The following is a 23,405-nucleotide window of genomic DNA, read 5'->3' as shown; positions in this document are numbered from 1 at the left end:
TTCCTTCTGCTTCCTTTACTGCCCAGCTCTCTCATCCATACATAGTGATGTCCACACTCTGATTTACAGTATGTCTTGAGTAGGATACCTGTATCATAAAATAAGTGTCTAATTCAGTACTGCTTTCTTAAAACAGAGACTTGAAGTCTTTACAAAACCCGGGGGAAGGATTTAGGGACATCCACTTCTCAATATGTGTGGAAATAAATTTATAGCAGCTCTGTGAATAATGACCTACAGATCTAAAGGAGGGCTTAATGTTTGTTGTTGTTGTTGCTATTATTGGTGTATTTTCATCTGTATAGTGAAGTGAACATTTATTGCTAAAAGCTATAAGCTGTTACAATTCCGTATACTTTAAAGAAAAGAGCCATTTGGTAAAATCACATTTTAAAAATTGGTACCAAATACAAAATAGAGATGATAAAACAAAAATTGTCAAGAGTATAAAAATGTAACAAGTTTAAGACATTATTCTAGCAAACCGGCACAGTAAAATTCTTAACTAATGATTTTGATATCTGACTCTTAATTGCAGTCAGAGCAGATGTTGCCACCATCTCAGTAATACATACGTTGTTGCCCGCTAATAGCACACAGATTTTCCTAATCTGTATAGTGTTAAATGTACGAAGACCTTGTTTGCACTCTTTGAAACCTAATCTGTTTTTGTTTTTGTTCTTCTAGGAGGTTTGGCACCAGATCCACCTAAAATGGCTTCCTCTGCAAGTCAGCCAGATCTTTTAGGTGGCTGGGATTCCTGGGCAGATTCCCCTCCAGTCAGCACCCCAACACCAGCAGCACCTAAGAAGACCATTTTGGAAGGTATTGTCCAAAGGTGTCACTTAAGTTTTCAGCTGCTCGGTACTATCGGGCAGTACTACCGGTAATGAGAGATAGTGTTACAAGGCCTGACAGTTGAGTTAACAGAACTATTTTTACAATATTGTGTATATGTATGCCACTGTGTGCTGTATGATGGTCTTGGGAATCTATAAAATAATAGAAATCACCTGCTTTGCTGTCTGCAGTTGATGATATCAAAGTCCCTCTAAACTGAACAGGGCTTGAATATATGTAAATGATGGTTTTATAATATTAAATCAGAACTGAGCTAAATGGTGGCTGCTTGGCATCTCCTTTGCTTGATTTTTAAGGGTTGGGGTGGGGTTCTGCTGATTTTCCTACAAGTGTATTTTATTTTTGGCAAAAAAAGTTACAATTTACTATTAAAACAAGGCATATCAGAAATGTGTGCCCTACTTTCATGCTGAGTTGTGCTCCTGAAAGCATGATTCATCTTGTGAATGGCAAATTAGTTTTAAAGGTCAATTGACTGGCACTAATACTTTCAGCAGCCTGGCAGCAGTGGGGATGTGAAGCCCAGTGAGTTGACAATCAATAGATTTGTTCATAGTTGATATGGAGATGAGCAAAGTTTTGCCATAGGCTGAATATGATCCTCAAAGCCGCTGGGAGGGGTCAAAAAGTGCCCCAAATGTCCTCTAGGGGATAGTGGTGGGGCAAAAATGGCCATGTTTTTGACATGCCCTTAAGCCTTTTAGACATAGGAGAGGCCTTTTTCTTTAAAAAGTAAGTGAATGTGGAGTAAATTTTAGATTTTTTAAAAACAGGAAAAATGGCTCATGGCTCTCCCCAAAACATATACAAATTCCCCACATACTTCCTAGTGGGCATTTAATAGTCCTGGACAACATTCTCAAAGATGTAGAGCATATCCCAGCCTGTGATCAGGAGATAGGCTTAATAGTATAAGAATATAGTTTTTGCCACCATGAATGTGCAATTTTGTACGCTATAGTAATTGCAATTTAATATGTAGGCCAAGCTTTTACGACAGGAGGCCCTACGAATGTTCCCTCAGGCCTTTCATTCAGTCAAGCAAAATCGCAGAACTTTGACCCTTTTGCTGACCTCGCTAACCTGAAAGCTGGCCTTCCAGGTAAGTGTGTAGTGAATAATAGATACAGAATGTAATATTCTGTACAGTTAAGGTGGATAATATTGCTAAAACGTAGGGTGACTTGCAAAGTAAAATTCAGTCCTTTTAACAAAGGGGAGATTCCTTTCTCATTCAACTAGGCTTTTTGTTTTTCATTCAACTAGAGCAGTTGTTTATCTCTTCAGTGCTATTACTACAGCCTTTTTTCTAAAGTCTTGAAAAGAGCCCTCTTTTACAGAACTTGTTTCAAAATTCAGTTTTGAGAAATCACAGTTGATCTTGATCATTTGCTCTTTTTAGGTCTCTGCACAAAACCCTGTGGTTTAAGCTTGGAAATGAAGTCAAACTTGTGTATGTCTCCTGCATTTTGGTTCTGATCTACAGAAAAGGTTAATTGGAGAGGTTTGTGCAGGAGACTGAAATTGGGTTGCATCACATTATAATATTCAGCAACCTAGTGTCTCAGCTTGGTTGCTTGACAAGTTAAGAGCATATTTGCAATGTGAATGGGGGTATGCACTCTGCAGGCATGGACTAATGATAGCCCTGTTTAAATATTTGAAGGGATGTTATGTTGAGGAGGGAGCAAGCTTGTTTTCTGCTGCTCCAGAGACTAGAATGTAGAACAATGGATGCAAACTACAGGAAAAGAGATTCCACCTCAACATTAGGAGGAACCTCCTGACAGTAAGGGGTATTTGACAATGGAACACACTCCTTCCTTAGATGTCTTCAAACAGAGGCTGGATGGCCATCTGTCGGGGATGCTTTGATTGTGATTTCCTGCATGGCAGAGGGTTGGACTGGATGGCCCTTGTGGTCTCTTCCAACTCTACGATTCTATGATTCTATGACGTTTGACTAGTCTTAGGGTTTAGGAGTATTTTAGCATCTACAAAAGACTTGCAAATTTTGAGCAAGTTGTGATGTATAGGTAACAATTTGCAGACTTCAAAATTGTCTAAAGGGGCCCTGTGTTAGTCTCTGCATTGCTTCCACACCTAATCCATTCCGGATCCTAGAAGGCTGCAAGCATCATTTTAAGCAAACTCAGTAACACTCCATGAAGTTCATTGGGACTTCTCCCTGTAATTAGTTAGGACAGCCAGAGGATGTAGGGTCAGGTTCTTCTGTGAGCAATTTTCACAGCTGTCACAAGAAGCTCTTCTGCACATTTTTTATTTTGCCTCCAGGCTTATTATAATAGCTTTCTCTAGCTTAGCCATGCATTTCACTCTTCCAGTAAAAGTATCATTTAATGCCTGAGCTGGGCATCATGTGGCATGCTGGTTGCTGGACTGCAGCTCTCCTCAGTTCAGTCAAAACAACCAGGGAAGAGGGATATCTAGAAAGTCACAAGTTGCTCACGCTTGCTTTAGATATGCAGTTCAAGTCAGGTAGCCAAAGAATGCCTGCATGCAACAGTATGCAAATATCTTGCATATTGGTTAATATATCCATCTACTAATAGAGTTCTCTTGCCAAGATGCCTCTTCCTTTACTTTAAAAATACATGTCTCTTCATAGTTTTTTGTGGGTTTTTCGGGCTATGTGGCCATGTTCCAGAAAAGTTTCTTCCTGACGTTTCGCCAGCATCTGTGGCTGGCATCTTCATTCTCTGCCGGCCATGAAAGCCTTCGACTTTACATGTCTCTTCCTTTCTGGTTTTTTTTATCCAAGACAGTTTGTACCATATTAACAAGCCATATGTTTTGGCCTATGCCATAGTTTTATTCAGTTTTGTGCTTCTGACCAAGATCAGCCACGAGAAGTTTCTTAACAGGGCAAAGCCCCCAAAAATTATTTTTGAGGGAGCCATTGGCTTGTGGTAATGCTGGTTGGTGAGTTCTGAGAGTTATAGTCCAAACAAGTAATTTTCTCAAGTGCTACAACAACATATGAAGGCAACAAACCTTCTTTGGCTCATTGTCCTTGCCATCTGGTGTTCAGTACTGTGCACAGCTGCTGACCATGGATGCTCCATTGAACTGTCATGACTAATAGCCATTTTATTTAAATTCATTTTCTGTTCTTCCAGCAGAAGGACAAACAGGTCTTCCTTTAATCATTTAATGCTTCCTGTAGAGGTCTGCCTGAAAGGCTAACCAGCAATGCTCACCCTAACTGGCTAAGGTAGACTACAGCATGTTAAGGAGCCTCTTGCCTGTCTGAAAGTGAGCTTGCAGCTTTGACTGTGAGAGACAGTGGCCTTCTTTTCTTGCTAGCCTTTCTTGTCAGGAAATAAATTTGAAACTGTTGTGTTTGAGAATGCTACATAGCAGCAGCATTGATCCTGCCATTAGACACAGAGACATAGCGGCCTCAGGTGGTAGATAGTAAGGGTGCCACCATCAGCAACCATTCCATGATGGTACTACTTCAGCCTCCCAGCCATTTCCTTTTCTTGAAGGACAGAGTTGTCTGTGCCAAATAGCCTGTCTTCTTCCCCTAAACTGCCCTGCTTTCAGTTGTGATGGAAGCTGTTCTCCCTTTAACAGTATAGGATTAAGGTTTGACAAATCTTCAGTGCATTAAGTTTTATTTGTGTCTCCTTTAATCTCTTTGCCTTGAGAACCAGTTCTGGAAGAAAGATGGGATGGTAATTTTAAAAATAAATAAAACAACTAGTTTTCAGTCCAGTCAGCATTTGTATGGAATGGAGACTGGGTCCTGTCTTGTCCTTCATTTCAGATAGCAAAGCGTCCATGTCACAATCTTTAGTTGTTTTTGATGCCCATGGGTTAAACCAAATGGAATGTCTTCGAAGTGTAAAACAAAAATGCTGTTCCTTGATTTCCAGGTGCTTCAAGTGGAGGATTCTCAGCTGGTAGTTTTGCTCCCAAGTCCACTCCTTCACAAAAGACAGGGCATCAGTGGCAGACCAGCAAACCACAACCAACTAGCACATCATGGCAAGCTCACTCGCAGCCAAAACCACCAGAACAAGCCAAGCCCAGCATGCAGCCAAAACCCAACTACACTGTGAATTTCAGCGTTATTGGAGGGCGTGAAGAGAGAGGTATCAGAGCCCCTGGTTTTGGTAAGTTCCTTCATATGATGACATACAAGATAGTCTTCAAGCTGGTTTGTGTCAGCAACATGTGACCCTTGGCATGTTGTTGGGCTGCAACTGCTATCATCCCTAACCAGCCGGGCAGTGGTGTGAGAAGATGAGAGCTGCAGTTCAATAGCTATTGGCTGTTGTACTTTTTAAAATTTCTTGAACATCATCAAGAAAACTTTGGATATTTCTAGCATTCACTTTTAAAAGCATATACATTGGGCTGGATCTGTGTTGAGCCAGCTTTATGGTTGGTCTGGGTTGTCTCATCATAAGAGTTTTCCAGGTAAAAGACATTCGGAAGTGTTTTACTAGAGCCCACTGTTACACAATATAAAATGGGGTCAACCCGGATTATTTCTGCAGTGTGGATGCAGCCTTAGAGAACCTCTGTCAGTGTCAGCCCACCAATACTCAGTAGTTTCTCTTATGGGGCTTCTTGACTGCCCTCACCATTTGAACTCTCAGTTTTGTTCTGCTGATGCAGCCATTACTTCCTGAAAGGGAGGGATGCATCTTAGTCTAATATCTCCACTTTGATGATTCTACGATGGATGACCCTACTAAAGTCATGATAGAGTCAAGTCTCCTGATGATATTATGCTCAGTATGTCATAGTCAATCCCCCTTGCTATGTTAAGGTGTTCAGCTGAGAGAAGGTCATCCATGCTAAAGTATTTATTTCCATTTATGGATGTGAAAGCTGGACAGTGAAAAAAGCTGAAAGGAGAAAATTAACTCATTTGAAATAATAATAATAATTATTATTAAATGTGCTGGAGGAGAATTCTTTTGGTCTCATGAATTACAAAAAAGACAAAACAATGGGTCCAAGAGCAAATCAAGCTTGAACTCTCACTAGAAGCCAAAATGACTAAACTGATTTTATTGTACTTTGAACATATCATGAGGTGATATGGCTCATTGGAAAAGTGAGTGTGTGAATTGTGTCCAAGTCAATCCCAATTCATGGCAACCCTGTGGTTGAAACATCTTCAAGAGCCCCTATCCTCCACTGCTCTAATTAGGTTTTGCAGTGTGTGCATGTGCCTTTAAATCCCTTGTCAACTTAGGGTGACCTGAGTAGTCAAGGTATATTCGAGGTGATGTTGCTAGTTCCTTCCCCTGGAATGTAGCCTACATCACCTGGGTGGATAGACTCAGTCAAGGATGCCACAGCTGTCAATTTGCCAGACACGAACATTATACAAAATACTTTTGTACAAGTTGACCTCATGTTTATATCGAGGACAGGTTTGGGGGCCAAAATTATGGGTTTAGCTTTGACCCTAGGATAAGTTAAGGGTAAAACTTAGAGGAATGTAACAAACAAATATTTTCTCGTCCTTCAGATTGCAGAAGGGGAATATACTTAGGAAGAGCTAAAGAGAAGGAGAGAATCTGTTTCTTTGAGGGGCTACAATTTGGTGTGTGTGTAAATAGCATTGCTGATTTTAAAATGTCTGCATCTGTACAAATACAGATGGGGAAAGGAATATAAATGAAGGAAAAGAGTGTGACCTGAAAAAAAAGGTGGAGGAGTTGAGCAAGGAAAGCAGCCTGCCTTTATTAGGGACCTAACCTGAAGGCAGCGACAAGAGACAGTGGCAAGGAGCCCCTCTTGGCATGGAAGCAGTGCTCCCACAGTGTTACTACAGTTGGCCTATAGGAAGGCTTGCCTTCCATGGCTTTGAGCTTACTGGCAAGCCCCAGCAGGAGTAATGGGGCTTGAGCATATAGATCCCCCACATATGGGGAGGTTGGACTGTACTCCCTTGTCCAAATCAGAGAAATAAAGGCAACCTTTCCTCTTCCTTCACCATTTTTTGCTCAAGCAGAGTTCAGCAGCAGCATGGTACAGTCCGAAGAGAGACTGTGGCAGCCATTTTTAATAGGGGCTTACCTCATAGGTCTCTTTGCTGAGAGACTGTGGTGGCCATTTTTAATAGGGGCTTACTTTTTCGATTTATACATGACTTATATACTTACTGACGTATATATGGTAATAAGGTTTCTTATGGTAAATAAGGTTTCTTATTTGTAGGGTTGCCATAAATGGATAGTGACTTGGCAGCACTTAACAATAACAACAGCAGAGGTTGGTTTTACTGTTGTGTGCCTTCAAATCATTTTTGACTTATGGGTTTTCTTGGCAAGATTTATTCCGATGGGTATTCTTGTCAAGATTTGTTCAAAGGGGTTTCCTTTGGATTCATCTGAGGCTAAGGACATGTGACTTGCCCTAAGTCACCTAGTGGGTTTCCATGGCTAAACCCTGGTCTCTAGAGTCATAGTCCAACAGTCAAACCACTATCCAATGCTGGCTCTAACCAGCCACATTTAACCAAACCTATGGACAGGGTTCTCTAAACTATTAAAACAAGAGAACTTGCCAATCGTGACTTTCTTTAAATTTGCTTTAATAATCTTGGTTGGTGTGATACAAATATGGCTAAATCTGGATCCAACCCTTACTAACCAGGTTCATTTACTTCTGTCTGCCTTTTAACAAAAAGAGTTTAAAGTCAGATTGCAAGAGATTGTGAAGTTTGAACCCAGCACTTCACAGATTTGGACTTCACCTAGAGAACTGCTAAGGATTGTTAAGAGTTCTGTCTAAAGTCCCAACCCATGACTTTCACAGTTCAAGTCCCCTGGTCCCATATAGTCTAACAATGAAAGCTGGTCCTGTTTGTTATAAGGCAGGCAGAATTAATGAACACTAAAGAATATGGATTTAATCCAGACTGAATCCCATTCAGAGGAGATCCATTTGGATTAATAATTAATTATGATTGGTGAATCCTACTAATTTTAATAGAGTCCCTGTTACATAGATCTAATCTTTTCACTGACCAATGAGTTTTATACTTTTTTATCTCATTTACCAGGACAAAAACCGAAAGTTTCAGAAAATGATTTTGAGGATCTTTTGTCAAATCAAGGATTTGCAGCAAAACCTGACAGAAAAGGAGCAAAGACCATTGCAGAGATGAGAAAAGAAGAAATGTCTAGAGATATGGACCCTCTAAAATTAAAGGTTAGATTATTTTTATACTGAACCTTCCTGTGCTGCCACTTCTTATATGTTTAAGGAGTCAGTGCATGAGCTGGATGCAACACCAGGAGGCTTACAGTAGAGGAAGTGGGGAGGATAAAGGCAGAATGTCTTGGTACTGGTGATGTAGGGATGGAGAGGAATTTAGCCTAGTGTTTTGTTTGCAGAAAGTTCCAAGTTCAATCCCTGGTATCTGCCCTTGAAAGAATTTCAAATAACAGACTTTGGCAAAGACCCTGCCTAAGACTCTGCAGAAGTGCCTTACAAAACTGGGGTCAAGAATTGAAATGACAGGTAGTGTCACACCAAAAATAATAATAATAATAATAATAATAAATAAAAATCAAACTTCTGTGTGTTTAGTGTACAACTTTATTTTTTGGCCTACATCACCCAGAATTTCCCAGCCAGCACACTCACTGAGGGATTCTGGGATTGTAAATCCAAAAGGTAATTTTTCCAAGCTTTGATTTAGTGAGTGATAGTTTCTCTGAAGCCAAAGATCTGCAACTGGCCCTCCATTACTTCCCTTCAGTTATAACTCTGGGTACCAAGTTTAAGACCACTAATTTAAGAGTCCTTTTTTTCTTTTGAAGGAAAAACAGAGATTTTGCTGGAAAGAACTCCCACAATGATGGTTCTATGATGTGGAGGATGGTAGTTTGGTGGCTGGTTTTTTTCTGTGTGGTTAGGCCTATCTCTTCCACTCGATTGCAAGGAGAGAAGCTCTGGTGTCTGTTCAGACCAAAAAGCTATGCTTCCCACACATAAGCCTATGATAAATAAGCATATGAAAAGTCCTAGGCTTATTATACCATAACTCTATGTGAGCCACTTACTGCGTGCTGACAGCCTAAAAGAGGGGTGGGGGACAGAAATCCCAGATTGTTCTAATCAAGTTTTACTCACCACAGGCAATCATGCTTAAGCTTAAATCACTACATATGAACTTTTTTTTGGGGGGGGGGGTTGGATGGTAGTTTAAAATAGACATGAGGCAACATGGTTCCCTCCAGATGTTTTGGAATACAGGTACCATATGCCCTAACTGGCATGGCTGGTGTTTAGTGATGGTGGGAGATGTAGTCCAAATCATTTGAAGGTTGTCTGTTTGTTTCTCCCTGGTTTAAATGTCATTAATGTTTATAAATAGTAAATGGAACTGGATGATGTGTGGTGGTTTTGGTGGTTTTGGTATATTTGAACACCCTCTCCCATCACTCTCTTTTTCTCTCTAGATTCTAGATTGGATTGATGGGAAAGAAAGGAATATAAGAGCTTTATTATCTACTCTTCACACTGTGCTTTGGGAAGGTGAAACCAAATGGAAACCAGTTGGCATGGCAGACCTGGTTACCCCAGATCAAGTGAAGAAGTACTATAGGAAGGCAGTACTTGTGGTTCACCCAGATAAGGTGAGCCTTTGTAGCTGCTCTTCAGAGAGCTGCTGCCCAATTCCTCCTTTGTACCTAAAAGACAACAGACACAGCCCACCCATGAATTACTGTCTAATTGCCCAGGAACAGAGTGCACTCTGCTTCATCCACTAGGGGTCAATCGTTCTTGCAGGGCAGTTCAGCTGGAGCCTATAGAAGTTATTGTCCATGTTTACAGTAATGCACAGTGGAGCAAGTAGTGCATTAACATTCCCAGGACTATAGTAGATCTTGAACTGGCAACGTCCTGTCACTGCCACTTTTTAGCTAGAGGAGAAGGATACAGGGAAATCAATCACACTATGAAAGAAACCTTTTTCTACCAAATGTCTAGAGCAGGTTAGGCACTTAAAAAGCTTTCTGCGTTTCTTGCTCAGCTGAACAATTAAGAGAACTCTACTGTGGCTGCTCATCATTGTGCTTTTCTGATGCCAAGACTGAACAATAAACAAAGTAGAAACTAGAAAGCATTCACTGGAATCCACAGAAGAAGCAAGACACATCTTGAGATGCTCAAAAGATGGTTGTTTAGTGGTAGAAAAGCTTTGAGTGGTTTATCCTATGTGTAATCTTAAAACCTTCTTTGTGGGCTCCATAGAATCAGACTTCAGAAATTTCTGAAACAGAAACTCTCAAAGGAAAACCTGATCCCGCAATTTCTGAAGTTTGATTCTAAGGTACAGTCTTTTCTTAGCATCTTGAGATGTGTCTCATTTCTTCTGTTGACTGAACCATAGCCTAGTCTGACAAATGTAGTAATTTTACAAGAAAGGAATTCTAGGAACCCTTGTGAATTCAGCTATTTAGCAACAAAAAACAACACAAAAACAAGGTCTGCATCTGCAGCCATGTTAAGCTTAACCTCAAATAGCAGTCAAATCAAGGTTGCCCTTTTGATTTAAGGTTATGAATCTTCGCTTATTTTTAATCTCAGATAAGAATCAATAATGAGATCATGAGTGTTTTGCGCATTTTCCAGTTCTTTTTCACACTTTTGAGTCTTCTTTGCAAAAACATTTTTGCACAAAATATATTTGCACAAAAAACAGAACATTTTGTGCAAAACACTGTCTTCTTCAGAAAGGATGTATTTTGACACAAACAACCCGAAGTTTCCTTATGCACACAAATTTTCACTCAAACAAAATCTTGAAATGCAAAAAACTTGTAAAAAAGTTGAACATATTCGCAATGAGGTGTTTTCTTGCATTGAGATGCCTTTTCTAATGTAGAACAAAAATATTTGCAAGCGTTATTTATGTTCCTATTGCATTCCATGACAGAAGCGAGCATGGCACATGTGCAATGTCACCTCACCTTGTTCTCTTGGTGTTTGAACATTCAGTGGTGTTTGTCCTGAGTTTTGCTTTGCATTCTGCTAGCATGCAGAGCTAAACTGGTTTCTGTTCTAATGAGCAACTGGGGAATCTGGTCCAGAAAACAAACTTTGAGGAGGTCACCGAACACAGATTTACTTCTAAGCTGAATACAGTTGTGCATATGGTGTGCCACTGAGGAGATAGTGGCTTTCCTTTTGTGTTGTTAACTGTAGAAGCAACAGGAGCTGTTTGTGATGCAGATTCAAGCTGTTTTGATGCAACTGAGAAGTCAAGTTGTAATTTTTGCTCTCTTTTTGCTTTCAGGCTGTGGGGCAGTCTTATGAACAGTATGCCAAAATGATCTTCATGGAGCTGAATGATGCGTGGTCAGAATTTGAAAACCAAGGCTCAAAATCTCTTTTCTGATATGGCTCCCTTTTGCACAGGGGGAGGAGTAATTTCAAAATGTATTGGCAGCAAAACTGAATCTTGAGTGCTGTTAGTGTAACCTCCTGAGATCAAGGAGCAGGGGGAGGGGACCTTTCCTGGTTGTTGCACATTTTGAAACTGTACACTCACAAACAGGGGTGTATATTGTAGGAAGAAGAGTATGAAACATTACAGAAGTGGCACACTGGGTCCATTGACACTAGGAAGCTTGTGCCCTGAGAGTGGAAGGTTCCAAGCCATCTCAGATGCAGTCAGAGGCACCTGTCGTTCTAATGAAGGGTCTTGGCATGGGCAAAATTTGCTGTGAGAAACATCATCCACTTTGAATCCTGAATTATCATTTTGACTTTTTTTTTGCTCTCCATCTGAAGAAATACGTAACTTCAGTTTGCATTTCTGCCCCCCCCCCCCCCTCTGCCCGGTAGTTTTGTGATTTTTCATTTTGCTCTTTACATGTTTGCCTTATTCAAAGTGCTTTAGTTATCTATCAGCTGTGAGTTTGCTCAGCATCTCTTGTTCTTGTTGCTGTGAGAGGTGTACATTTTTCTTCTGTATTTTATGTAATCATTCCAATAATCATTCTGTAAATAATTAAACTGTTTTCTGACAACACCTGCATTCCTTATGCTGCATTGACAGTTGTTTGGCCAAAATGCTCCCATTGGAGGAAATGTTTGGCTGGTGAGAATTTTGGTATTTGTAGAGTTTGGGTCTTTTTTAAAAAAAATAGAAACAAGGAATTAGATCTTGGCTTTAATTTAAGTACTGCATGGTCTTGTTTTATTTATTATGATATTCTTGGAGGCAAACTATCTTAAATTTCTGTTCTAAAGTGTGCATTCCCCTTTTCTTACTTTACTGAATGGTGTATGTGCCTTTTTTTGGCATAGTTGAATTGTATAGGAAGTAGACAGGTTGGTATATATGCAGAAACCCGAAAAGTGCGTGCAGTGATCTGCTACTTCAATTTGTCAGACTTAATTGAGTAAATGTTGCACTGTTAGCCGCTGAAGAAGTGTGTGTGCTCACATATTTCAAAAGTATATTGATTCTAGAAGTCTCTGTGTGTGGATCAAAGATCAGGATAGCATGTACTGTCTTTTAAGACAATTCCCTATTTGATGTACTCAACTGCAGGGGCTAGTTCTGTACTTCAGAATTTAATACAAATGTGCATTGTTTAATATGAGGACTATCTCTTTATGCAGTCACTGTTATGGTATCTCAGTTGCAGTAGCACTCTAACTTTGTTCAAGTTAATCTATTTGCAAGCTGTCATGGTTTATTCAGCCTGGTTTTGCAACTTTTTTGCTGGGATCAGTGACTTGGCAGGGTCAAGGAAGGGTCCTTTTTACAAGAGTAGCTTCTGAATGAAGTTCGAAGTGTGTCCTCTTTCCACCTCTACTGCTTTCGGCAAATGAAGAAACAGCAAATAACTTTTTGCTCCTACAGTCTTCCCAGGGGCTCAGGGAGCAGAAGTGTATTTATTATACAAGCTGTCTTGCTTAGGAGCAGCCCACTTCTATGGTTCCAGTCTCCAAGCTGCTGTCATAATGGAAAAGATATACAGACCCAAAGACTATTGACGTGTGGAATGTGTCTGCCTTTATCGTATTTTTTTCTCAGGAGTGAAATTGCAGACAATGTTTGTTTTTTAAACTGTATCTTGATTGGATATTGTAATCTCAGTGGAATTAGTTATTTTTTCCTGATATAGTACACATCAGCTGACGTACTGATTCATCTCAGATACACTCCTATGATTAAGGTATATATTATTCTGGAAAGCGGTCTATTAAAGCTGTATTTTTTTTTCTTCCTGCATGTCATCAGCATGGAAGAGAAATTGGATGGTGCATCATTTGTGGGAAACACTAAATTATCTTCAGACATAACATGAACTCCTCCTTTGTGACATTGGATTCCAGGTTGCTGAATGGACCTTGGCCTAAGCTATAGAGTGGTTGCATCATTTTGGGTGTCATGGATTGCAGGCTACTCAGAGTTATTGGGAGAGCGTTTGTAGGCCCAATGGAGGGGTCTACATCACTTAGTTCTTTGGCCCTCCCAAAGTAACCCGTAACAAAATTTCTGTATCTCATCTTGTGCAACCCAACAAAATTTCCAGTGCATTTTAAGGAGGTTCAAAGCAACATTAGAGGCGATAGGCTTTTTGTAACCCCATCTCTACTTCATACCAAATCTCACCTTTTCATAAGGACTTCTTACGATTGTAATTTGGGGAGTGCACAAAATGGGCTCTGGCAATAAACATAAAAATCCCCCTCAGCCACCCCAGCTCTGTTACAATTGTTATAAAATGATGGTGCGTGGGAAAGTTCTGCTACATAACTTTCAAGAATGCAAAATTACATTGCTACATGAAAGAAGCATAGGCCGTGTAATTTTGATGAAGAATAACCACACAGTTTTCATGTTAAGGAAAATCCACTGGTACCAATAGGGTATCGTTTTTGTTTTGTTACAATCACTGGAGTGTTGGGAACAAAAAACAAGAGTTGTTTTGGTGTATTCTACCTTGGCTATCTAGGATAGGTAGGGTCTAACCATTTCAAATAAAGTTTATACATACGTAAATAACACTTATATAGCTCCAAGGGTGTTTGTACTCTTTTAGAGAGAAATATACTGCTATAGAGAGTAATTGAGACTTTATAGTCTACATTTTGGTAGTGGGGGGAGGAACCAGAAGTGGAAAAGAATGAAATAGATAGGGGGTATTAAATGGAGTAGGAATAGTTCGTAGTTTAAGTGGAGGCCAACTTTAATGTTGGAGCTGAGGGGAAAAGGCATTTCTTCCTCAAAATATTATTTTGCTCTTGGTAAATTACTCTAATGTGGGATTAAAAGAAGCCAAAGAACAAAAATGACCATTAAATTTTCTTTTGCAATTTTTTTTTGGGGGGGGAGGGAGATGTGTATCTTGAGGTTTTGGTGAAATTCCAAATCTATAAATTTAACTTCTTTAAAATGTGGTTATTTTAAAATGGGGTGGGAAACATGTTACTTTCAAGGGCATTGGCTCTCCCCCACCAAGAAAAAAAAATGGTGTCACAATTTGGTGACAAACAAAAATATTTGCTTTGAAGTGGTTTTCATGATGGTAAACTGGAAACAACTCATTTGAAGAAGAGCTTCCTATTTGACTAGTTCTAAATTTTTTTCCTTGTTTGGCCCTGAATTTCAGCAGTGGCTTCCAAGAGGAGAAAGTTGCCCCCAGAACCAACAAAGATGCCGACCCATTTTAAAGGGAAGGTTGTGACTGCATAGAACAGCTTCCACATAACTCTTCCATACATAGCTGTTGTAGGGTACCTGTTCCCTATATTGACTGGCAACAGCTTTCTCAGAGATGGTGTCTGGCAGACATCTTTCCCGTCACCAATGAGCACAGAAGAGGATAAAATCCAACCCTCCAGATCTTGTCAGATGTAACTCCCATCATTCCTCACTATGACTATCGTGGCTAGGACTGGTGGGAGTTGCAATCCAATAGCACCAGTGCAAGTGGATTTTTTTTAAACTACAGATTACTGTGTCCGTTAAAACCAGTATTACATCAATAGCAGGCTTCCCTAACTTTAGTGCCCTCTAGATGTGTTGGACTGTAAATCCCAACATCCTCAGTCTCCATGGTGTTTTACACCACAACCCCCAGGGGGAATGCATTCCTGGACTTGCTATGGAAATGAGAAAATGCAGATAATAGCAAACCCTATTGAAATGAATGACCAGTGGAAGTATACCATAGGATCTCACAGGAGGACCTGGAAAATACCTAGGGAGAACATACTTTTTTGGATGCAGGTAAGTGAAATGGTGAGTCCTGGTCCTGCAGATATGGGAGTTCCATTGTAATTTACTACATCTACAGGGCACTGTGTTGGGGAAGGCTGATCTACACCAAATAGCAGCAACTTTTCAGGATTGAACCTGGCATTGATTGACTTTCTGCAGTGCAAAGCTTGTGCCGAAGCAGTCGTCTTTGGCTTAAATGTGACACTTGTGACCTAGCAAACTGTCCCTTGCTGTGTTGAGCCCCATTGTTGGCTCTGAATTTGTAAAGACCAGTACGAACTTTGTGGACATGCTGAATTTGGGGCTGTTGGCTCTATATCTTCTTTTGGAGGAGCACATCAGTATTTGACACCTTCCTGTGCTGGCTGTTTTGCTGTTTTAACCCAGCAGCAGTGAATGTGAGGGGAAAAAATCACTTATACTCATAGTGTGGAAAAGTTGCCTTTTTGGGTCTCCAAATTTCAGAATCCATCCAGGCAACATGGCCAGGGTCATACCTGCTATGGAATTCAGGGAGTAATTCAGAAAAAGTAACTCAGAGTGTCAAGACCACAATTTAACTGCCTCACTTTACTAACTTTGTGTCAAATTCCTTAATTTCCTTTCTGTTGATCTGCTGCTATAAGAGAGGCTACAGGTTGGCAAACCAGGATGAAAACTGAGTTCCCCAGTATATAACTGGGTGAATTTAGTTAGCAATCTTAAAATCAAAAATGATTTCTTTACAGTATTGTCCCTTTTTCACCACAAGGGTGTGCTTTATAAGAACATGTGGCAGGGAAGCCGGGTTCTGGTGACACTGTAAAAATGAACCTTGGAAACTCTGTGTTGCTGCTTGTTTTTTGTTTTTTAAAGAAATTCTGGCCTTTCCTCACTCCTAGGGGGAAGCTGAAGTTTTCTTTACCCAACAGATAGTTTTGCCTGTATGTAACTGCCATGATTGTACACGAGTGAGCAGTGATCCAAGTTTGGGCCACGGTTCTAGGTAGTCTTGTGTGGGTCATCTGAGAACCAATTTGGGCATGCGGTGTCCCACCAAAGGTTAATCGTTTTAGCCAGAGCTGAAGAGGGGGGTTCAGATTAAGACATCTTCCAGTTATGTCTGGCCTGGCCAAAAGTCTCCTACTTGCCTGTCTATCCAAGGATGATGCTTCACTTCTCTGTGCCCTTTGTCTGAAGAGTACTTTCGGACAGAAGAGCATGTAGTTCTGGGTTAACTTAAATTGTGTGCCACCTCCAGGTTGAAGTTCCTTTTACAAGCACTGGAACCTTTGTTATGTGGAAACTCTTCTGTCTTTTAAACTGTTCCACTATCAATCTAAAGAGCACATTTTTTTTCTATTGGTATTTCTACCTTAGGGCTCGCAAGTAAAAAATTCAGAATATTAGGAATTACTACCCACCATTTTGGATGGCTTCATTCCCCCATACTGTACCTCCAAATCATTGAACAATGGGTAGAAAATGGTTTTAAAAATTAACCGTATTAAGGCAATAAAAGGAGGGCTTATTCTCAATTGAGACTGGCAGAGTGTGATTTCTGCACAACTTCCCCACCTTGTTTTGCCTCTTCTTTCCCTGTGGCTTTTGCACACAACTTTCAGGAATAAAATACTGAAATAATTCATGCAACTGTCTTTTTTTCTTATAAAGGGTGCGTTTATTTAAACTTTTTAAATATAAAAATCCAAACAGGATTTCGTGGCATTGTGGACACTTTTGGAAACCATTTACTGAATGTACTATGTACTGTTCTATAGAACTGAAAAACATTAAATGAATGAGGATTTTTGCTCACTCCATGGTATTTTGCAATTTCATGTCCTTGTTAGACATCATCTCTGTGTGTATGTCTTTTTGTGGGGGAAAGGGGTAAACAGATAGACAAAGGGAAACCAAAATCTTATTTTTGTCTTCATTGGGGGAATTGCTGTGTGCTGAGTAATTTTGGTAATAGTCCAATGCAAAATGTATAAATGTCTATGTATATAAAATGAACATTGTCTTAAGGTTGCACCTTGTAAACAATTATGAATAATGTATTGAATGTTTGGCACATAATTTTCTGGATCAAAGTATTTTGCTTTGGAATTAAGATGATCAGTGATTAAAAGAAATCAAACATTGCTTCCTTTATTTATACTTATGAAGAGGAGATGGTTACTTGTGCGTCTGCAGTCTGGTATCCCCACATAATATGCTTTATGGTGGCTGCCATACTTTAAAAAAAAATCAATGGATAAAAAATGCATATAAACAAAGTATCACAGGTCCACTGTGAAGTCGAAGGCTTTCATGGCTGGCATCCATACTTTTTGTGGTTTTTTTGGGCCATGTGGCCTTGTTCTAGCAGAGTTTCTTCCTGATGTTTCGCCAGCATCTGTGGCTGGCATAAGATGCCAGCCACAGATGCTGGCAAAACGTCAGGAAGAAACTCTGCAAGAATATGGCCACATAGCCCGAAAAACCCACAAAAAAGTATCATAGGTCCATTTCATACCAGAACATAATTTGATTATTCAGTTTATGGGAAGTTCATTAAATTTGTAGCCTTTTGCTTTACTGAAAGGCAAAAAGGGGACCTGCTGGAGATGTGTAAAATTATGGTATGAGAAAGTGGATGATGTTTTTTATAATACTTTATATAATACTAAAACCTGTCCTTATACATTGAAGCAGAGAAGAGATTCTAAAGAAGTACATATGTTGTTTACCTTCAGGTCATTTCTGATTTTTGGCAACCCTAAGGCAGTGTTTTCTTGGCAGTATTTGTTCAGAGGGAGTTTGCCTTTGCCCTACTCTGAGGCTGAGAGTGTGTGACTTGCCCAAACCTGCAGGTTTCCATGGCTGAGCGGGAATTTAAACCCTGGCCTCTAGAGTCTTAGTCCAACACTCAAACCACTACACCAGATTGCCCCCACTTAGTTTATCCAACAGATAATTAAACTTTGAAATTAGCCAGAGTAAGATTGGAGGAAGCACACCAGGAAGATGTAAAATTTATCTGCCTGGCAGAACAGCCATTTTTCTCTTCCCTTTACAGAGAATTAGGGTGACAATGACAACAGCTGCACTCCACCTACAACCTGAGAGCTGAAAGAAGCAGCCGGGAAGATATTCTGAATTACAAAGATGGCCTTTCTGCATCCTAGAATTTCTTCTTCCTCCAAAAGTGGCTCTCTTTCTCCACTCACGATTAGTTTTATTTTGGCTGCCTGCAAATCTAGCCATGCTTTCCCCTGCCATCTCTTCCTTTCCTCCTGTAGTTGACCACACCAGACAAAACTCCAACTCGATTTGTCTTTGGAAGGATGTCCAAAAGATTTTGTACGCATGTGCTCCTCTGTAGCACTTTTTGCTAATAAGAGCTGAAATACTGTTCAGTTTTGTAGGGGCAAATGTACAAGACAAAGCAATATACAAGAGGAAGATACAGTAGGCATAGAGGAACACCCCCCCCCCAAAAAAAAAAAAAAGAACTAGGGAGATGTACATCCAAAGAAGCTGAATGAGTATCAGATTCCATGCTGATACTGAGGGGGATGAGAATGGAAGGGAGTGGAAATCTGGGCAGTGGCACTCAATTCTGCAAAATCTTCCTGCAGTTGCCAGTTGTTTAATGCCATTCAACCCCGTTCTTTGCATTCTATTTTCCTTTCATTTGACGGCACTGTAACGTGCTTCCAATACTCATTCTAATTTCTCACCTTAATGCCTATTAGTTGGATCCTGTCAATTTCACTATGAATTTCTATAATGCTAAGTGATGTTGGCACCCTTTCTGGCAGCTTGTTAATGGAATATTTGACCTGGCAGTCTCTTGTCTCTGGCTGCTGCTTCCATCCATGAATCAGGTTTTTTTTGTAATGGTTTCAACGTGGGGTGGAAGAGGTCCTTAGGAATGTAATTGTGCTTCTCTGCTTTAAAAGTGATCCTAGGGATACAGGAGAAAGAGGGATAAAAGGAGACCATGCAGGCATAAAAATCTGACTAGATCAGAGCAACAGTCTCATTCTGGAGTAGTGAACTGTTGTATTGCAGACAATATTCCTACAGCGAATGCTGTGTTGGACTTCCTTATGTTCAGTCTGCATTTTATGTTTTATAAAACCAAAGATTTTGTTACAGGGTTCAGGTGTAGAGCTGGGGTAGGAATCATCTAGCATCCTCCGTATGTTGAACTGCAACTTCCAACGTAACCAACATAGCCAACGGTGAAAAATGTTGGGCATTGCAGTTTAGCCACTTGCTGCCAAGTTGACTGGCTTATGGTGACACTATGAATGAAAGACCTCCAAGTCACCCTGTTAACAACAGCCCTGCTGAGATCTTGAAAGTCAGGGCCATGGCTTCCGTGATTGAGTCTACCCAATTCTCATGCAGTCTTCCTTTTTTCTTACAGCCCTCTAACTTGGCAAGCATTTTTATCTTTTCTAATGAGTCGTGTGCAACATACACCGTCTCAGTTTAGTCATCCTTGCTTCTAGTGAGAGTTCAGGCTTGATTTGCTCTTGGCCCCATTTTTGTTTGTTTCTTTGTTGTGTGCTTTCAAGTCATTTCTGACTTATGGCGACCCTAAGGCGAGCCTCTTGTGAGGTTTTCTTGGCAAGATTTGTTCACAGGAGGTTTGCCATTACTTTCCCCTGAGGCTTAGAGTGTGTCACCCAATGGGTTTCCATGGCAGAGTGGCGATTTGAACCCCGGTCTCCAGAGTCAAAAGTTCAGTGTTCAAACCACTACGCCATGCTGGCTCCATTACTACTTCAATTGCTTTCAAAAATAGTTATGAAATTGTAGTTTGACCTACTGCTTAACCATAAGCCAATTCTGTTCATATCCAGCCTGTTCAACTCACAGGTGGTACTCTAAAGCTGAATACACAGACTGTACTCTAGCAGAGTCTACGTTACCCTGGATTTATGCAGCTCCATGTTGGCTCACCAGAGTCCCCTTCCTGATATCGCATCCACTTCGGTAGACCTCAGACAGTGACTGACATTCAAGCTTCTAGTAATCTAAAGGCTGCTACAGAAGTTCTGTTCTCTTTTTCTTCTTTTGTTGTTGTGTGCTTTCAAGTCATTTCTGACTTATGGCAATGCTAATGAAACCCACTGGGTAATCTTTGGCAAGTCACATACTCTCAGCCTCAGGAGGAAGGCAGTGTCAAACCTCCTCTGTACAAACCTTGTCAAACAAACAAACAAACCCATGATAGGGTTGCCATAAGTCCCAGTGGAACAAATGCAAAACTATTATGGAGTTTTGTTACGCTGAGAGTGCGTGATTCATCCAAGATCACCCAGTGGGTTTCCATTGCTGAATGTGGAATCAAACCCTGGTCTCCAGAGTCATAGTCCAATGCTCAAACCACTAAACTGTTTCTCTTTTTTCCATTATTCTTCCAAAGCTTGCTCTTACGTGACTTCAAATGACCTCCAGCTACTTTGCCCTGCCTTATAAGTTTTCTGCTCTCTTTGATTTCCTTGATTTCTTCTGGTTCTGTCAGGTGAACTGCCTTGACAGATGAACAATCAATTTATGTTGGAGGCCCCAAAATTCCAACACAACTCTTAACTGGACCTTCCATGCCATTCACATTCCATGATATGTTCTAAAACCCAACAGTCCCACTAGCAGTTTAGATTTTCCCTGTTACCCTATAACTGCCGATAGCGCATCTTCATAACTTATTTTTACTGGCAATCTCTGCTAGAGCAGTGATTCCCAAACTGTACCTTTCCAGGTGTTTTGGACTTTGGCTTCCAGGATCCCAGACTATTGGCCAAGAGGACTGGAGATTCTGGGAGCTGAGGTCCAACACATCTGGAGAACCAGAATTTGGGAATCATTGCTTTATAGGTTGTTGGGGTTGTTGTGTGCCTTCAAGTTGCTTCCAACTCATGGCAACCCTAAGGTAAACCTATCATAGGGTTTTCGTGGCAAATTTCTTCAGAGGAGGTTTGCCATTGCCTCATCTGAAGCTGAGAGAGTGTGACTTCAAGTCCACCCAGTGAGTATCCATGGCTGAGTGACTGGGGAGTCCAAACTCAAACCACTACACTATGTAAAAAGAACACTTTCACCTTCTGGCTGGTGAATCTTCACATCTCTTAAGTATTCCAGATAAACAAATATCTATTTCCCCCTTTATAAGTGATCCTTGTATTCAGATAAATAACATCCATTGAGCTCAATCAGGCTAAAAGTAGGTCCTGTAAAAGCTTAAATCCTCTTTCGCTAACAACAGTGTGTGAGATCATGGTACCTAAGACTCTAATCTTGCAATTTCCAAAGAACAAAATTTCATACTGTAGCTGCTGCTACTGATGTCTTTTTTAACTTTTGCCAGGTAAAGGAAGGATATTAACCCATAGTGCCATCTGGTGGCACCTGATGAAAATAGCAAACAAAAAGGTCTAGGGGGGGAAATGCCAGGAAAATGCATGAAAAATTTTATTATCTTAAGTATTCAATAAGTATAATGACAGTGATTCTCTGACATCGAGGCAAACCAAGGATATTCAGGGTGATGTGCTTTGCCAGAGGATGAAAACAACAAGCAATATATATTTAATGGCTGTTTACATACAAAGTATAAAATAAAGACTCTGACAATATACATAGAAGGCAGAAAACTATAAATCCCATCTGGCATGTAAAATATAAAAATGTCCCACATGAACATCAATTATGAGCACTTCCAGAGGGTATATAATAGAAGATATATGTATAAGAAAACAATAAAACCAAATGCGTTTCGACTACACATTTTCCTCAGTGGAAAAATGAGCTGTCATGACAGCCCAATAATTTGTCTATTTGCAAGGGGTCATCCAGGAGATTGGATAAGTAAGTAAGGAGTGAGTCAGGGATTCAACTCTATGTCCTGGATGTTCCACTGGATTGCAATGCATTGGTTTGCGAGTAAGTGGCTGCAGTACTGGCATATTTAACCACTGTGCCACCAGGGCTCCTTGAAATGCTGGAATGCAGAAGAGTCCACCACCTTCAGAGGTACTTGGAATCTCCTTTCTTGCAATGTGAACATACTGGTATAGGCCAATCTCCTGGAACAGTAGAGAACAAGCTCACTCCATCTTCTGCACCAGTGCTTTTCCATTGTTGATCCTTCGGATATTTTGGACTTAATCCCAGCAACTGAAATGCTCAGCACTTCTAGGAGCTGAAGTCTCAAGCATCTGGAGGACTAGAGTTTCACAACTCTGCATGGCAATCCAACAATAGCTGGAGGGCCCAAAGTTCCTCCACTCCCAGCTTAAACAATTCCAAATATTGTAACCCTTCCTCATAGGACAATTAGTTTTTCCAGTGCTTTGGTCATTTTGGTTGCTCTTTCCTTATCTACTCCAGCTCTTCAATATACCCTTTACCACATGGCAAAGAGGATTGGGTAAACAATGTTCCAAGGGCAGTCACATTGTTGATTCATCAGAGGACATTATGATGTTGCCAGATTTTTTAAAAAGGAAAAAAAAATACTAACTATATCTAAAATGGATCTCAAGTTTTAAAGCATTGATGTACTCTGGGCTGACATTTTTGTCATGCCATTGATCACGAACCAATCATTTGTATCCTGGTCAATCATCATCAGCACAGAGCCTGTGTGAGATGTTAGATTTGAGGAGATAGTTTATCTGGACATGCATTTTCCATTCTGTTGTCCATTTTTGTTGTTTATAGAAATCCTTTTGGATCTTTTTGTGATCCAAGGTTGCAAGTGTATTCACATTTACGTGGGAACAAGGTTAATTGAATACAGTGGGGCTTACTCCTGAATAAATGAATAAACAGGCATTACTCCTGAATAAACAGGCATGTACTAATATGTATATATTTAATTATGTTTGTAGAACGAATGCCATAGGCAGGTTTATTTTATCTATTTTAATTGATTGTATGTACAGCGCTGTGTAAATTTACAGTGCTATATAAATAAAGCTTAATAATAATAATAATAATAATAATAATAATAATAATAGAGATAATGCTTATACGTGTCCAATTTGTTATTGGTTCTTCTGAAATGGGCCAGAGAGATACTAGGTGATGATCCCTCCTGTTACATGACTTTGCTATATTTTAGTTTTGATATAGCTTTGCTACATTCTAGTTTCCTTACCTGTTTTTCTGGAGGCCTGTAGACACTTGGTGAAGAAAAATGTTGCTGATCCTGTCCCCTTAAGACTGGTGGGGTTCAGATGTGTGTACAAGGCTTCAGATAAGAGATTGTGGGGTTAACTGTTAATTTCTTAATGTCCAGCCACTTGCTTTGCAT

At 40.2% G+C, this 23,405-nt stretch overlaps 1 protein-coding gene across 3 annotated transcripts in view; it reads left to right on the top strand.

Moving 5' to 3' along the window:
• The window catches only part of GAK (cyclin G associated kinase), a 104,925-nt gene extending 93,028 nt beyond the window's left edge, over positions 1 to 11,897 (top strand). For all 3 annotated transcript variants that reach the window (XM_089488689.1, XM_089488688.1, XM_089488690.1), the window contains 6 exons: positions 688 to 825; positions 1,844 to 1,963; positions 4,764 to 5,003; positions 7,916 to 8,064; positions 9,321 to 9,497; positions 11,162 to 11,897. In XM_089488689.1, the coding sequence (XP_089344815.1) occupies positions 688 to 825; positions 1,844 to 1,963; positions 4,764 to 5,003; positions 7,916 to 8,064; positions 9,321 to 9,497; positions 11,162 to 11,263 (926 nt within the window). In that variant the 3' untranslated portion in view covers positions 11,264 to 11,897. The remainder of the gene's footprint in view (positions 1 to 687; positions 826 to 1,843; positions 1,964 to 4,763; positions 5,004 to 7,915; positions 8,065 to 9,320; positions 9,498 to 11,161) is intronic.
• The last annotated feature ends 11,508 nt before the right edge of the window (positions 11,898 to 23,405 follow it).

Source organism: Sceloporus occidentalis, unplaced genomic scaffold (genome assembly GCF_023333645.1).
Source record: "Sceloporus occidentalis isolate IW3139 unplaced genomic scaffold, rSceOcc1.0.p SCAF_1, whole genome shotgun sequence".
Classification (NCBI taxonomy): domain Eukaryota; kingdom Metazoa; phylum Chordata; class Lepidosauria; order Squamata; family Phrynosomatidae; genus Sceloporus; species Sceloporus occidentalis.
This window is presented reverse-complemented; position numbering and strand designations above follow the sequence as displayed.